The 16,468-nt window shown below is 41.6% G+C and overlaps 1 protein-coding gene across 3 annotated transcripts in view; it reads right to left on the bottom strand.

Annotated features, from left to right (window-relative positions):
- The window catches only part of LOC120572184 (ADAMTS-like protein 1), a 97,510-nt gene extending 81,804 nt beyond the window's left edge, over window positions 1–15,706 (bottom strand). For 2 of the 3 annotated variants that reach the window (XM_039821363.1, XM_039821364.1), the window contains exon 1: window positions 15,411–15,701. In XM_039821363.1, coding sequence (XP_039677297.1) covers window positions 15,411–15,467 — 57 coding nt within the window. In that variant the 5' untranslated portion in view covers window positions 15,468–15,701. Of the gene's footprint in view, window positions 1–15,410 lie in introns of all 3 variants that reach the window. The other variant, XM_039821367.1, reaches the window with a different exon arrangement.
- Window positions 15,707–16,468: the final 762 nt, after the last annotated feature.

Below are 16,468 nucleotides of genomic sequence, written 5' to 3'. Positions count from 1 at the left end.
TTGCACAGCTGGATCACAACAGTCTGACCAATATAACCTTTGACATGTCAGTCACAAAGTCCTTCTACATGGGAGTTCTGCTGTTCTGTGCATGTGTGTATATCATTTGTGGATTCTAGGGCTGGGCGATATAGAGAAAATCAAATATCACGATATTTTGGACCAAATACCTCGATAACGATACCGCAACGATATTTTAGTGTTGACTATTGGTGCTTTCACTAAATATTTACACAATGAGATTTTTTATAAATAATCATCAGTAATGTGGATATAATGACTAAGTGGTTAAAGGCAAATAATAGAACAGTTATAACAGTCTGTTAAGTTCAGAAAATGACATAACTTTACTGTAATGCAGCCTTTAAAACCAGGAAAAGACAACACTTATGCCATATTACGATATCCAAAATCTAAGACAATAGCTAGTCTCATATCAAGATATCGATATATTGCCCAGCTCTAGTGGGTTTATTTGCACTCTTAAATCTGCTAACTAACTGGCCAAGCCTCTGCAAAAACCTGGATTAGAGCAGTGGAAAGAAAAGCAATCCTTCCTTTGCCCTGGATCGTCGCATAAAAGTAAGGACATGTCCATCCAAATGTATCCCAACAGTTGGAAACTTTGTCAATAAAAAGCTTAACACACATAGGCTGTACGGCTCGAAACTTATTGCACAAACACACACTCAATAGATTAAGGGCCAGGTGTAAAATAAGCATGAGTGCTCCTCACCCTCTTAAAAAACAAACTTGACATGAGAATGTGCACACCTCTGGGCAAACAGCTACCATATCTCTATTTCTCTGTCTTTTTCGCTTTCTCACTGCGGTGGAGGAAATCATCTTGCCCTCAGTGGCCCTTAACCACACCTTCACTCTGCACCGCACTGCAGAGGAAGAGGCAACCTAGAGGGTGGGGTCGCTGCAGGGTGAGCACACACACACACACACACACACACCTATGGCCTATGCACAACGTGCATGCATTGGTCATCTGTCACCCTCTTTCTCGCCTACACTTCGAGTTTGACCTGTGGGGAGCAGGAAGCCTGGGAGCTGAAGTAGGCTAGAGCCAGGAAAAGGGAGAGGCTGTGGATGAACCCCCAGAGCCAGGAGCAGGGCTCAGCAGGAGCTAAGTGAGTCAGCCAGTGGGCATGCAAGGCCACACTGTGGAGCTAAGCCTAAACTATGAGTTTACAAAGACTAGCAGGAGCAAATGAAACAGGGATTTAGTATATAAGAATACCTTTACCCGGCTTACTGGGCGTTCTTAATTAGCATAAACAAAAGGGAGACATAAATCAAATATGTCAAGTAGATAAAAAAAGACATGTATGCTCACACTTGCAGATTTACGTTAGGAGCGACCCAAAAGATAGTGGCATGTTGGAGCACGAATCACCTAAGGTTGCATTACAGACACACATGGATGCACAGCTAAAAGTAAAAAAAAAAAATGTTTAAAGTTAGAGACAAGCGAGACAGTTTTGGCACACATTGTTGAACATGAACCTACATCCTCCGCTGCACCTCAAGGCTGTGTGTCTGCCTGACACACCTGCACACAGCAACAGATCCAGTTACTTAACAGCTGGTACAAATAATAACTTTATACCGCTGCTGTACCTGCTTTGATTCATTGCACTTTTACTTTTTAAGTCGCTAAAATACTATAAAGAATAGCTCCACTCTACTATATTGCAAAACGTGCATAGCTGTCTTACAGTATTACAGATGTCTGTAAACCTAAAATGTTTTGTTAGCATTGCCCAATGCCACATCTGTTGTATAAATTAGCGGTCTGTAAGCTCAGTCTGGTTTTAAGGAAAATATTCCCCTGCAAAAATATTTGTTGTCAGCATAGATTAAGCCACTGCAATTACAACCACATATTGTAATATTAATGCTGGGTTAGTGAGCATCCTTCAATATGAGGTGAGAGACTGGCATTTTGTTAGCTGTGGGCAAGTGCAATAAATTCCAAACCTGTTATGCAAAAAGGCAGGTTGCCAGTTACATTTAGGTGGAACTACAATGCGCTCAGACAAAATGTTGAAGTGATTGATCGACCAACTGTCGTGAATTTGGCTTCTCATAAACAGGTCGTGTGCTATGGGAAAATTCACTGGCCAATTTTTAGAGATTTATTCCAGTTACATTATCCAGTTTGTGTTTTATGAAGGTTTTATGTCACCTCTTCTGGATACATGGGCCTATTTGTCTTCTCTCTGCAGTCTGCAGAGCCAGTTCAAGTAAAACACTTAGGGACTCAAAGATTAAAGAAAGATAGGTCCAATGTAGTATGAAAAATATCAACCGAATATGTAAAAACATTTGCACCATTATCATTCATCACATGTCTAACTTGACTGAACGGTAGTAAATACAGTACAAACACTGCTTCCATGACCATTATCAAGGTTAATAGGCATGCAGGAAATGTGCAGATCAATGGGCCATAAACTTCACCATGGTTTGACTTTCTTTTAGTGTGAAGATCGTAGATCAGATAAGATCAGGACATTAGTCATCGCATTCTGTGGGTAAATGTTTAACCACTGAGTAAGGATGTGTATTAAACATTTGTTTCTCTCCCATATAACATTTGTTGTGCAATTGTGCTATAATAAATTTAATTTAAGATTGCATCCCCTTTTTTCTTTGGTAATCCGTTGACAGATTAGTTTTTATACCATGTCTGGTTCTGTAATGGTGATGAACTGTAATCTGATGTCTGTAATCTGCATTTAAGTATTGATAAGGGTGTAGACTAGGGGTGGGACAAAATAATCAATTCAGCAATATATCCTTGTCCCTCTATGTCCGATGCGAGAATCGATACACTGGCGCCAAATATCGATATTTTAATTAATAAAATAAGGCATTCTAAATAGGTTTTTCCTGCTCCTAGCGTCGCTACTTCATGGCTCCTCGAGGTGGTGCTCAACACATGAAAGAGGGAAACTTGAACAGAAGTTAACTAGCCGAAGAGGAAGAAGTTTTCAACGGGATGGAAGACAGCAGTTTGAGGAAAATAACAGAGGCCCCAGCCATGTTTAAGTCCAAAGTCTGTACCCATAGTTGCTCTAAAGTTCTGTCATTTTAATTTACAGACTGAAAAACTTGTGCTGCAGAATTGTGCGGTTTTCTAACAGGTTGGACTTGCAATGAATAAGAAAACCTGCACTTAACCTTTTCACAGGCATTTTGTATTCATAGACCAATACTGTGATGTATCATTACAGGATTGTCTAGTAATATATTGATTATTGCAGAATTGCTGTCTCATGGCATTATCGGTATCATGAGCCATGTATCGTGTATCTTATGGTACCCTGTGATTCCCACCTCTGTAATTCAAAAAATGTATAATCATTTAAATTACTTGCTTAAAAAGTAATTTCATTACTTAACTAAATACTGCAATGAGTTACAGTACCGGTTACATTACTTTTGTCACTCAGAAAGTTCCATCTAAGGAGCCTTAAAAAAACTACTGGACAAATCCTCCACACCCACGTGTTGCATTTTTTCTACTTAACATGTGTAGAAATAGAAAAGAAGACACTGTGGGTTAACAAACCGCTACCCTTTCGTTTTGGAAGTATTTACGGTCCATCTACGTTAGTCCTGATGACTGCACATACCTCTCCGGAACTCCAACTCTAAACAAAAACTTTATGTGGGCTCACGGCTAATGTTAGGTAGCCAGCTATATGAACATGTACATTAGACAACTCTGGGGTTACCAATAGCACCTCTCTTCTCTTTTGGTTGAGGCTAATCCCTTTCCCACACCCCCAGCTCCTGTGCCAAGCTACCACGCACCGGACACAGTCTGTCCACTCATCGCAGAGACCAAACTCATCTAGGTCACCCTCCCACCTCCAATCATACCAATCCCCAATCTTCATCCTGTTAGTATCAGACATTATTTCTCTCCGATTATGATCTCCCTTTCTCTAGTCATTCCCTTACTGTTGTTCAACCCCCCCCCCCACCACACACACACACACACACACACACACACACACACACACACACACACACACACACACACACACACACACACACACAAATCTTGAACGCTGTGCATATTTGGCACAGACTTGGTTCCTTCTGATCATGTAATGATTTGCCCGTAACCATTACTCTCTCATGCGATGATAGAGCGGTTTGTACCTGTCCCGCAGAGAGCTGCAGTCGGGCACATTCCTGCTGCGCCCTCCTGCCAATCAACGTCAGCTAACAGACTTGTCTCGCGCTGACACACGTGCATCTTTCACCAACTTAAAAAATACAAACGGCTCTTGCTCTTTGTACTTATGCACACGCACAGTCTGCCATTGTTTGTCAGTGACAACAACCCCGTTTTCTCACTGCGTCTGGCAAAATCCAGAAAGCCTCTCCCTCATTCCATCTTCCTCCCACATCAACAACAAAACTATATTACACTACACTAAATGTTGTTGATGAATGGCAGACATTATGTCACCTTGTTTTGCACTTTAATGGCATGACTTCCTGAGGTTTAATCAAAATCCATTTGGTAGTGTGATGTTAAGATGATGTAGCATGCATCTGGAGTAAATATTGTATGAAATATTGAGCGTGACAGATGAACAGACAGATATTTCCCTGCAGGAACTCAAAATGTCAGCAGGTTTATTAAATGAGATGTTATTTCTCGGGGGTCAGGAGTAAGAATTCACTGATATTCCACTCTGGGCCAAAAGTTTTTATTTTGACCAAAATAATGTCCAAGAATTATTCCAAACAATGAGTCCCAGAATAGACTTTACTTAGAAACCACTTTAAGTTGAGTAGAGAAACTATTAAGACCCGGTTTACACTTGGGTTTAAAATGCATCTTGGGCAATCGGATAACTAGCGGAAAGCGCTTAATACAAGTGAAAACAACCACCAAGATGCATTGCAATCCGATCACTAAAACCACTAGCCGAGGTAGTCTGGGACGCATTTGACCACATATCTTTAAAATTTTAAATGCTAATGCATCCCTGACAGGGAAAATATGTTGAATAGAAAATCATTCAGCAAATTTTTAAATAAAATTTGTAATTTCGCAAAAACAGGTGGTTTAAAGGCTCTTTGACTTTTCGATTGGCAAAAGTAACTATTTTAAGATATTTTAAAAATCAAACCCATAAGATACTGATCAAAAATGATAGATTCATCAAGAATGAAAGTAATCATTAGCTGCAGACGTATAGGACATCAATACAGTATATCATTAGATAATGCAAGTGATCACAAGATAAATCTGAGGGGGCTACGAGATGATTAACGGGGCAGGAAAGAAGAAAAATCATGACATTTTTCTTGTGAAATACTGGATTGCTTTACCTCTTCAGGCCGCTAACAGTTATTTAGATAGAACAATCTAAGGAGGTAAATAAATAATAGGAAAATAATTATTTGTAAAAATATTATTCTATCTGTGATGAGGGATCACTGCTTAAATATATATATATATATATATATATATATATATATATATATATATATATATGAACAAGTGCCTGAAGTCACGCCCTTCTACTTCCGCTACATATTTTTCGAAAAAATATGACCGAGAGTCAAAGGAGATAGATTCTACCCGACCTAAAAAAAACAGCATGTTCACTGCAAACTCACAGTCCTCTCTTCCTGATTTACAACCCCCTCTCTTGGCTTCAAATAACTCACCGTTGTCGGCTACGGCCGCTGAACAGGCTAAACGTTGTAAAACAGCCATGGCCCGCTTGCCTGGTCCTCCAGTAACGTTAGCTAGCAGTTAGCATGGCGGCGTCAGCCACGGTTAGCCAGGACCAGTCGGGATCACTTTACTGGCTGTGTCTCAATTGTTTTTGCAAGTAAACAACACGGGTACTCTAGCTATATAATTCAATGTGAGTACACAAATGTTGAAATGACATAAAATGCCTGTCCTTTGTAGCCGTGATAAATTAGCCTGAAGCCAATGCTTAGCTACCTGTTCAGGAGGAAATTAGCCAACTCGGCGTCCTTTTGGGCTCTAAGCTGTCTCCATCTTTCAAATACATCTCCAATATTCACCTGGGGTTTGTAACGTCTCTGGTCACGCAACTGTTAGAAACACGGTTGTTTTGGATACATACACTCGGCACTTTAGAACCTCTAGGTTTAAATGAACAATTTAATCTGACTTGCTTTCTCTAATGTCAAAGTATGTTAAAGTATAGTATCGGAGATGAATATACTTTTAGTCCCATTGCACTGTGAACATTTTTACATTTTTATGGATGTTTGTATTCACTTTTTACCTGTTTTTGGGAATTTGCCCTTTAATGATTATTGAGTGTAACACCTTGGTTGAGATGGGTGTCTTCAGATTGTCACCGCCCCTCCTGTGTACAATCACACCTGTTGATTCTTATTAAGGGCTTCATTGCCCATTCTCTCCAAGGACTCTGATGAAGATGTAATCTTACATTGAAACGTTAGTCACTGTTATGCACCTTAAGTAATAAAACCATTAAGTAAGAAGACATCTGTGTTGCACCGGCAAATTTTTTGCTATTTTATACTGTTGTTGTTTTTGCACAGTAGCTTTTGAAAAGATGCCTGGAAGTCTGGAATGTGTCTGGGGACACTAGTTGTTGCACTATGACCATTAATTGCAGTTTATTATGTTGTTGTATGCTCTATTGCACATGTTTTGTATGTCTTGTTATGATATTGATATTTTTTAAATATTTTAATAAAGAAGTTCATGTTTCAAGTTAAAGTACATGGAATCTTAGAAAATCCTTTTTTTTTTTTTTTACTGTGGTATCGAAATCGGCATCGAGTTATTTTACTGGTATTGGCACCGACATCTGAATTTTTGGTATTGTGACACCCCTAACCTGCCCTGCATCTTACTCTCAGCTAGTTCACTGTCTGTCGGTCAGTCCATCCCTCAACATTGAGCTTATATGATCTCTTCTGAACACACAGTTTAGGATCGTTCATACGGAGCCGAGTATCCAGTATCTGTCATATCAGCTTGGTGGCTTCACAGGCCACCTGGTCAACGCAATCCCAACTATTCCAGCTATGAAGCAAATCACGCTGACATGAGAGAAGAAACTGCACTGATAACACAAAAGGCCTCATTTAAAAAGAGCATTACTGTATATCCTGCTGATGTGAAGGAGGAGTGGAGAAAATGAAGGGTGAGTGACATGCTCAATGTCAAATGTCCACTTTTCCAAGTCATGGTTGCCAAATACTTTTCGAGCTGCATACCTGTCAACAGGGAGACAGGAGGAGAGGATGGGGAGGGAGCGCTGAGAGGACTCGGACCACGCAGATTCAAACAAGCTGGGCGCATTTGAGACTGCATTTCTGAGCATCGTACACCACCACCACCCCCCCCGAGCGAGATCAGAGCGAGACACCATTGTGCATGATGTCACCGCACAGAGGTATGCTGGGACAGAATTCCACAGTGGCACTTCAAATGCAACGCCACGGTGAGGCCATCAGCGAGCCAAAGACCGAAAACAACCGCGACCTGCGGGTGCATTTTTCTCATATAGGGGTAATTATTTTCACAGGTCAAACATCAATCATTGCACAACATACAAATAACAAGCCTGTACAGGCATTTTGAAAGCATACAAATTTGAATAAAAGGTCATTTAAAGTTCACAGTGAAGTTCACTCTTAGTTCAGACCTGCCCCTAATGTATCTTTAACCAGAAATGTAATCTTCGGGTTTGAAAAAAAAGCTTTAATCAATTAGCGAGAAATACAAACTGAACACATCATGGTCATGCACATTTCTGCTTGCACTGTTACAGAAATCCCGACATCACTGTTATTTCCCATGACCTCACATTTTCCACCTCACACTCTTACAAATAACACATAAACACACTTAAGATACACTTTATACTTTACACAAACATGCTCCAAAAGACCACACAGGTTTCCCAGGCAGTGTGCTCACTCAAAAAGGGGAGACCCAGGCCTCTTTACAGGGGCCAGAAAGTCTGTGCTGCGGCCCGCAACATCTGTGCTGTGTCACTGCTCACCACAGTGTGTGTGCTAGTGCATTTCATAGAGGGCACCGTAGTCCTAGGTAATCCCTGTGAGCAGCCTGGGAATGGTCCCATGGTCACCCCCACACACACACACACACACACACACACACACACACACACACACACACACACACACACACACACACACACACACACACACACACACACACACACACACACACACACACACACACACACACACACACACACACACACACACACACACACACACACACACACACACACACACACACACACACACACACACACACACACACACACACACACACCCCTTTGGTGGACAACAGCCACGAGTACAGTAATTTACTCAATTACCGTACTCAATTTCAGGTAGTTGTCCACTTAACGAGGCTAGCTGTATCCCCGTTTCCCGACTTTATGCTAAGCTAAGCTAAGCGACTGCTAGTGGTAGCTGTATATTTACCGGACAGATATGAGAGTGGTAGTGATCTTCTAATCTAACTCTCAGTAGGAAGGTAAACAAACATATTTATGAGCTTGGCGATACCTGTCACCAACAATGTCATTCAACACGGTAATAATAAAATCTTTTGTGTTAAAATAACATGCATGCGATGGCTTTTGTCTTGCACAGTCAGTATGTGCATGCATCGCTTCTGAGAATCCCCCTTATTTACACTATTTGAACCCCGTACGGATAATGCAGACTCCACAAGCAAAGATGAAAACTACCATGAAGCAAATACAGAATGAAAAATGGTCGACACTGAAGCGTGCAGATCCACATGCCAGACACACACCTACTTTGCGAGTATGCACGATTACATGCTCATCAATCTGCTTCTGTGGGCGTATGCATAGTAATCCTAATAGCACATCATTTGTAAAAAGGGGTCTCCAGTGTTTAGTCGTGGCGGCTCAACGTTTACTCAAAGCACATGTGGCCACGGGGGGAAGCAGATGTGAGAACAGCAGAAAGCGTCATTAGCCTCACAAACATTCGCCGCAGTCAGCCGTGGAGACCCTGTCAGACACCGGCACTGCAGACCCTCAGTCAATCATGTTCCCAATGAATTTAACCGTTCGTCCTTGTCCTTTTTCACATAACCTTTCTCACACTCTTATGCAACCTCCTTTTTTTTAAGGAGTGAGGTCAGCGAGAGAGATAACCGGTATTTGTTTTTCATGCCTGTCACCCAGTCAGTGGATCTGGAATTACTGCATCTCCATTTTCTCCAAGAAGCTACAGTTGAATATTTATGTGTTTTACTTTTCAATTTGATGCCTGTGGCTTTGTTCTACATTACTCTAGCTTGGCCTTTTGCTCTCTGTGCACGCTTCACGCAACCCTTTCCCTCTCACTCCATCAATACTGCTCTTTTTTCCTCCCATTTCTACAGACATCCTTGTGTCTGAGTGTGTCTCTGTCTCCTCTTGCTCTTTCCTAAATCCACATCAATATCACTCCATTAATATTCCACCCTTCCTTTCTATCTTCTAACGTGGCACTCACCTGTATACATTTTTTGTTTCACTGCGTTTTATTTAACCCTATTCATTGACAAAGATGTTATTCAATTGTATTCTTTCGCACCTGCTACATCTGTGGAAGGACTTGGCTTTGACCTGCGTATTTTCATATTAACACATCAATTCCTTGAATACTTATGACCATTTTTCTTGTTTCCTCTTTGACTCAATTACTAAAGGGCTAAAACATAATCATTGTCTTGCACATTTCTCAGATACCTTTTCCTGTCCCTCTCTTTCTCTCCCATTCTAGACTTTTAGCCTCCAATATTTTCCTCTTACTTTTGTCTTTCCTCTTTCCGTCCCTCTTCACAGTCCTGTCTGGCTTCTTCCTCTCTCCTATAACGATCCTCCTCAGTACTGTTTCAACACACACACCTCCTACCTGCCCTCCCTTCTAATTAGGCGTCAAAAGAGGGGCTTGAGTGCTCCCTCTCTCCTCTCGTTAGCACCACTCCCCGGCACTCCCGCTGCAATCCCACCCTGGGACGGATCTGAGGTCAAGGCCGGGACAAAACAGAACAGACAGAACTAGACACATGCTCAAGCCATGGCAGAGCAGCTCGGCTGCTGCTTATGAGATTGGCTGTGTGTGAAAAATGTGCAAGCCAGATGATGCACGGAGGGCCCCGGCTGCGGCAAATTAAGTTTGAGCTGGCGTCCAGGAACACACAACAGGATAAAACAACAACGCTCAATCACGCTGACGGAAGGGACGTGGGCTCACTACAGATGGAGCCCGAGATGTTTCATAAGAGAAACAGGATGTCCGAGGCTCCGCTTTTCAGCCCGGCAATGACAAATACACCTCATGAAGGGGCGCCAGTGGAAACAGAGAGGGGACGAAGGGCAGCCACCTGCAAAATCACAATAGAGCTGACTATCTGTGAAGGGCGTGGGACCTACAGAGGCCATCGCTGCATGAACTGGACACAAAAAGTCCCTCTGCTGTAATGTTGCCATCTGCTGGCATCTTTCTATCAATGCGTGACTGCAGCAGCCCAATATTTGCAGAGTTTTGCAGTGTGTGTGTGTGTGGCACAATAAGACATACCGAATTCCCTGAGACCACAGAAACTCATTATGCTTTTTGATATTGTAGTTTGAACAACACGCCCTCTTCCATACACTTTGGCATTACACTGCAACATGACTCCAGCAAGGTATGCCATTTACTGGCACAGGCTGCTTTGGGCAGTCAGTCACAGCATTTTATTAGAACTTGGCATCAAGTGATTGAAAGGCAAGCAACACTATCAGGTTCCACAAGATTTTGGAGAGCAAAATCAGCAAAAAGCCATATTCTCCATTCCACATCTTTTCAATTTTCAAAAGGCCTGGTTTGTTAATCAACTCCTGATGTAAAGGAAAAATTTTGACATTGTGGGAAATACTCTATTTTGCTTTCTTAACGAAAATTCAATGAGAATATTGATACAACTATCATGTCTGTACGCTAAATATGAAGCTATGTCCAGGGGACCGTTAGCTTAGCTTAGCATGAAGACTGGAAATGGGAGCGAAGAGCTAGCCTGGCTCTGTCCAAAGGCAGAACATTCTGCATACAAGCAGCTCTATAGCGGACTATAATTACCACATTTATCTTGTTTGTAAAAACAACACGACGTAGCCAGGCTGCCTGTTTCCATTCTTTATGCTAAGCTAAGCTAAATGTCCCCTAGTCGCAGCTTCATATTTAGCATGGAGACATAGAAGTCCTATCAATCTTCTCATCTAACTCTTCACCACAAAGCAGATAAGCATATTTCCCAGGATATCAAAGGATTCATTTTACTAAATAGTTGGTTCTGGAGTCAAAGACAAATGCACTCGGTCAGGTCTGGCAAGTGTCTGTCAACACTGGGATTGCAAAAATAGGGGAAAACTGTCTTTTAACAAATGCAATACCAGAGACAAGCTCATCATCTGGAACAGCTAGCCAGGTCTATTATATATTCTTCTCAGGCCATGCCCCATTTGTGAAATCTCTGATTGGGGATTTTGTATTTCTACAATGGCTTCTTTGAACTGAAAGATCTTCAGGAGGATTTTCAATAAAAGTAAAAGAAAAAAATACAAATTGGAGATGAGTGCTCGACCTTAGCCAGTCTATTGTAAATACTGTTGAACTTTCTTTGGGACTTAACATCCAATAGAAGCTGCCATGTCTTGTTCTGTTCTGCAGTACTTTTCCTTCCTTGGCCTGCTGAGAATGAAGTGAAGCTACTTCCTTTTGGCAGGGCTCTATAGGGATGAATGCCTGCTCTCTGGATTTCTAGTATTGGAAGAGAAGCATCCCGGCACACCTGAGTAGGACACACAGGAAACATTGCTACTGTGCCAGGAACATCAAGAGCATTGAATGAAAAGTGAAGAATTTTGCAGCGGGTACCAATTTATGCAAACATGAGTACCAGTGAATTTTGGCCTTGGAGTGAGAGTAACATTGCACACATACACTTCCACACTTAACAGCCCTCGGTCTCACTCCACAGATTAAGCCCAGATGGGAACAATGAGATGAGTATAAAGGCTTTTGCAACGTAACTAAAAACACTCGCTTTTGTTAACACACTCCAAAAACTTGCTCCATCCATCACTGGCCAGATGTTCTCTGAAGCCCTTTCCTTTTCTCCTCAAGTGGGACCAATCCCTCTCAAAATTAATTCCCTTCCCATTCCACTTGCGTCCACAACAAAGGCCCTCATGAAAGCTAATTGGATAGTTTGTGGTCTTTACGATCAGGCAATCAAGCCGAGGAGCGTGTTTCGGAGAACAAGAGAAGTTGTTGTTGACGGACAATCACTTGGGACCATTTGAACGCCGTGACCCCACTTAATCCTGCCATTAGACCCCAAAGCTTCCCCATCCTGAGGACTTCAATACACGCTGCTCGCTGCATTAAGACTCTGAGAGGGACCATTTCCTTGAATAAACATCAAAATCTGTTGCTTTTGTGGCTAATGTCCTTTTGAATTCCAGCTGATTGCGGCAGCCATAAAATGTGATGAAGTCTGGCAGCTGACTTAAATCCGTCATGTGTCGAAAACCACCATGTAGTTTAGCAATAACTCCCAAAAGGAGAGCAATTTTATCAACTGTAAAAGATATTATGGCAGCAGTCTGCTGCTGGGTTTTATTTGAAGCAATGATATCAAGAGGTTTAAACTAATAACTTCACCCGAATTTGTGTCGGAAAAAATGATTAAACAGAGAACACACCAAAAGTTTTATCTCTGTCTTTAAATGTCTTTATAAGTATGGATGTAGATACTGACCTTATTACGCAGATTGTCGCAACACTACCGTTGATATTTCTCTACTTCCTGCTTATGAGTCTCAAAAAATGCACTTGTGGCCTTTACTGTGAAACTAGTTCACGTTAGCTAAGCTAGCGAACATTTCCAAAAATGTGTGAATGTAGACATTGTCTGCATGTTTTTTTCGGGAGATTGGTTTGAAACATTGCACGGACAACATAATAATAAGTTTAACAAAAGGTTTATTATTACCAACAAACTTTTAACAACAGGAATTTAACAAGCACTACGGGCTATGTTGTTTGTTCATGTTAGCTTACACATAACTTGATATGTCGCACACAGGAAATTACATTATGGTGAGTTTGGGTATTGGAAATGGTAACACCTGTAAAAATAAAATTAGAAAGACTGACAAATACCAAATTAAGATTCATCACTTAAGAAATATGAACCTTTTAACAATAAAAGCACAAACGGCAAAAGCAAGAGAGGCACAGAGAAGCAAGACAAAAAATGAACAAAAATGAAAGCATACAAAAAGGTTTCGCTTTGCTCAGTTGCCCTGGCAGGTGCCGAATCGTGATTTACGGGCACTAACCTTTGTGCTCAGAGAGATGCTTTTTGTGTCTTTTAAAAAAGGGCACAGCCTCTTGCGCACACAAATACCCATCCAGCAGAAAAGGAAAAACTGTTTCTGGAAGGTTCCACTTTGCTGCACAAATCAAGGGAATAGAGTGAAACCAACAAGACCCTCCAAGAATCACTCGAGGTATGTCATTATGTCACCCACAAAGGAAGGCCTATTCCATTTAGGGTTGGAGCCACAGGCCATTTGGCCCACACACACGTTACACAACTTCCAACAGCCATACACACAAATATAGAGTCTCATTCTTCAGTTAAATAGTAATGTCGAGACTCTGACCTAAGAGCAAGGATGAAAAGAAACGACCACCGCATAGCAGAGACCCCGGGAGGTGGCACTTGTTGATCCCTGGTCTCTGAAGCAAAGCACTGGGTCACCCTGGTGTGTGTGTGAAAAAAGACAAATGTCCAGTGCTGACTCATGCTGCACAGTCACTTCTAGCACAGTAGAAAAGCTTGTCACGACCACTTGAGCAAAAAAAATAAAAATACCAAGTCATTATTCAGTCTCGATGTGTGACACGAAACAATCAAACCGCCGCCACTTGTTGTAATACAGAAGTCAATGTGAGGGCGTATCGCTTCAAACGCTCTAGACACTGAAATGAACAGCACATGGAGTGGAGTACAATCATTTATAATGGACGCTCATCACAGACAAATTTCTGTTAATGTGGAAAGTTAACGGTCAATCATTTATACTTTTCAGACAATCATGAAAACATTTATATCAAAAAGGTCTTACATCAGCAGCTTCACACTGATGCTCATACGCATACATTAATGTGCCAATTCATGATTTGTTTCCCAATGGGCCTATTTAAACTGTAACCTAATGAGGCCAGCACTGGACAGTGGCCTGGAAAGAGTTGCAAAGCCCCAAGTGCTTCTCTGTCACTGACATTCACTGATTACAGTGTGGACGTGCTCGGCGGTGCTATACGGCAGCCAGGGTGTCTAAAGCCTGAATCACCTTGAAGTGCTATTAGCACCTGTCGCGGTCATTTACACATTCTGACAGTGACATCCCACCCCTCTGTTTGAGACCTAAAATCTGTCTGCAGGACAAACAACTGCTTTGGGTGCCACTTAAAAGTCTTGCTCGGCTTTTGACGTGCCCCGTTACGTAGCATGGGTCAGCTTGTACACAACTTTGCCTGCATTAATTAGGCCTTTAAGAGATACCATGTAATCCAGTAGTGATTAGTGTAAGCTGAGTGCACTGATTTAAGAAGTCTGTCCAATGCAGGACTGATAAGCTTTGACCTTTCGGAGGATGACCTATGCTCTCTCCATTTAAATTTCAGGTCTGCCATTGCAAGGTAATAGGAAGGACTCAACTCTATATCCAACTCAAATGAACTGACCTTTTATTACAGTATCGGAGTATACTATTGCCTGCTGTTGATACCTTATTACAATATATTTTATCAATTCAGATTTGCAGACAATAACACACTGTTCCTCCGCTCATCCACTGTGCAGCAGCATTGGACCTGCTTCAGCATCACTGGAGGAAGAGGATGACCACTTTCATCACATCCCAAAATAAAAATCACCATTGCCAATAATGGCTCCTGCATATAGATAAACAGCCTGTATATACCTGTAGGATTGGAATAAATCCTGTTATGAATTCTATACAGTATATTGATATAATACAATAATCAAAGCACCTGGGTCCCCACTGAGTTAAAATAGTGAGTTTTCCTTTAGAGACAGAGGACAGGTCAAATCTAAAGCAGTTGTCTTTTTGCCTGTTTCTTAAAAGTAAAATACAATAAAATAAATCCAAACAACAGCGGTCTCGTGGAGCGCCAACTTCACAAACGCATTTATCTCAGACTGAAGTGACGCGCTTTCCTCTCACATGTTAAATGGCTGAATCAAACGTTGCATTGAGTGTGAAACGTACCTTCACACAAACAGCGAGAAGAACCAGTCCAGGCGTCCACCAGCAGCCCCCTGTCATCTCTGACGCTGCTAACTTAATGTAATTTCAAACTGTAGAGAGGTTGGGATTGCCCGCTCTGTCCCAGTCTGCCCAGTCGCTGCTCTCCTCTCCTCTCCGCGCTGCGCTCCGGCTCCAGTTCACACAGAGAGAGAGAGAGAATAAAAAAAGGTAAAGTCAGCCAAGAACTGCCAGAGACGACATGACACCTCACTGGTCGCTTCCAGATATTTTGTTCCCCCAGCAAACACGTTGCTGCTAAATTTATGTTTGCATACCAGGCGTGCGTCAGGAAAAGGGGCTCACCCACCTTACATTCTTAAAGAAACACACTCCTGGGCCGCTGCGCGCTGATAGGCTGCTTAGTGCACAGACATGCGGAGTTTTAAGTGATGCTTGGTTCTCAACTCAAGTCCATACACTGAAAAGTCAGATTCTTTTGAAATGTGGTCCCATTTTTAGGCCCATTGTGAGCTCAGGTGTATTCATGTCCATTCTTGTTTTTTGGGTAAAAAGAGTCTTTTTGAGCCAATGAAGACTTTTAGACCCACTATCATTAGGCTAAACTGTATAGCACAAAGAACTATTTCGCTCCTTCAGTGCTTCATTGTCCACAGATTTCCCATGAAGCCACAGCAAAATATTTCTAGAAATCTTGGCGGGAATTTTGATCCTGAGTTGTCAATATCAACTTGGCCTATATGCATCCTATTCCTGCAGAATTGAACTGAAAATTAAAAACATCAAAGTAGCTTAATAGTTTTACAAATAAAAAATTGTATTTGCTATTTTAGCGAGCGTTAGATGAGAAGATTTATACCACTCATAAATCTGTACGGTATATTTACAGTAGTTGGAGCCAGCAGCTGGTCAGCTTAGTTTAGCACAAAGACTGGAAACTGTGAAAAAGCTAGCCCGGCTCTGTCCAAAGGTAAAAACATCTGTACCTCTAACGCTCACTAATTAACATGTTAATGTTGTTTTTTAAATCTTAACAAAAATCAGAGTGTTAAAATCACAAT

The sequence above is a fragment of the Perca fluviatilis genome, chromosome 14 (assembly GCF_010015445.1).
Source record: "Perca fluviatilis chromosome 14, GENO_Pfluv_1.0, whole genome shotgun sequence".
Lineage (NCBI taxonomy): Eukaryota > Metazoa > Chordata > Actinopteri > Perciformes > Percidae > Perca > Perca fluviatilis.
This window is presented reverse-complemented; position numbering and strand designations above follow the sequence as displayed.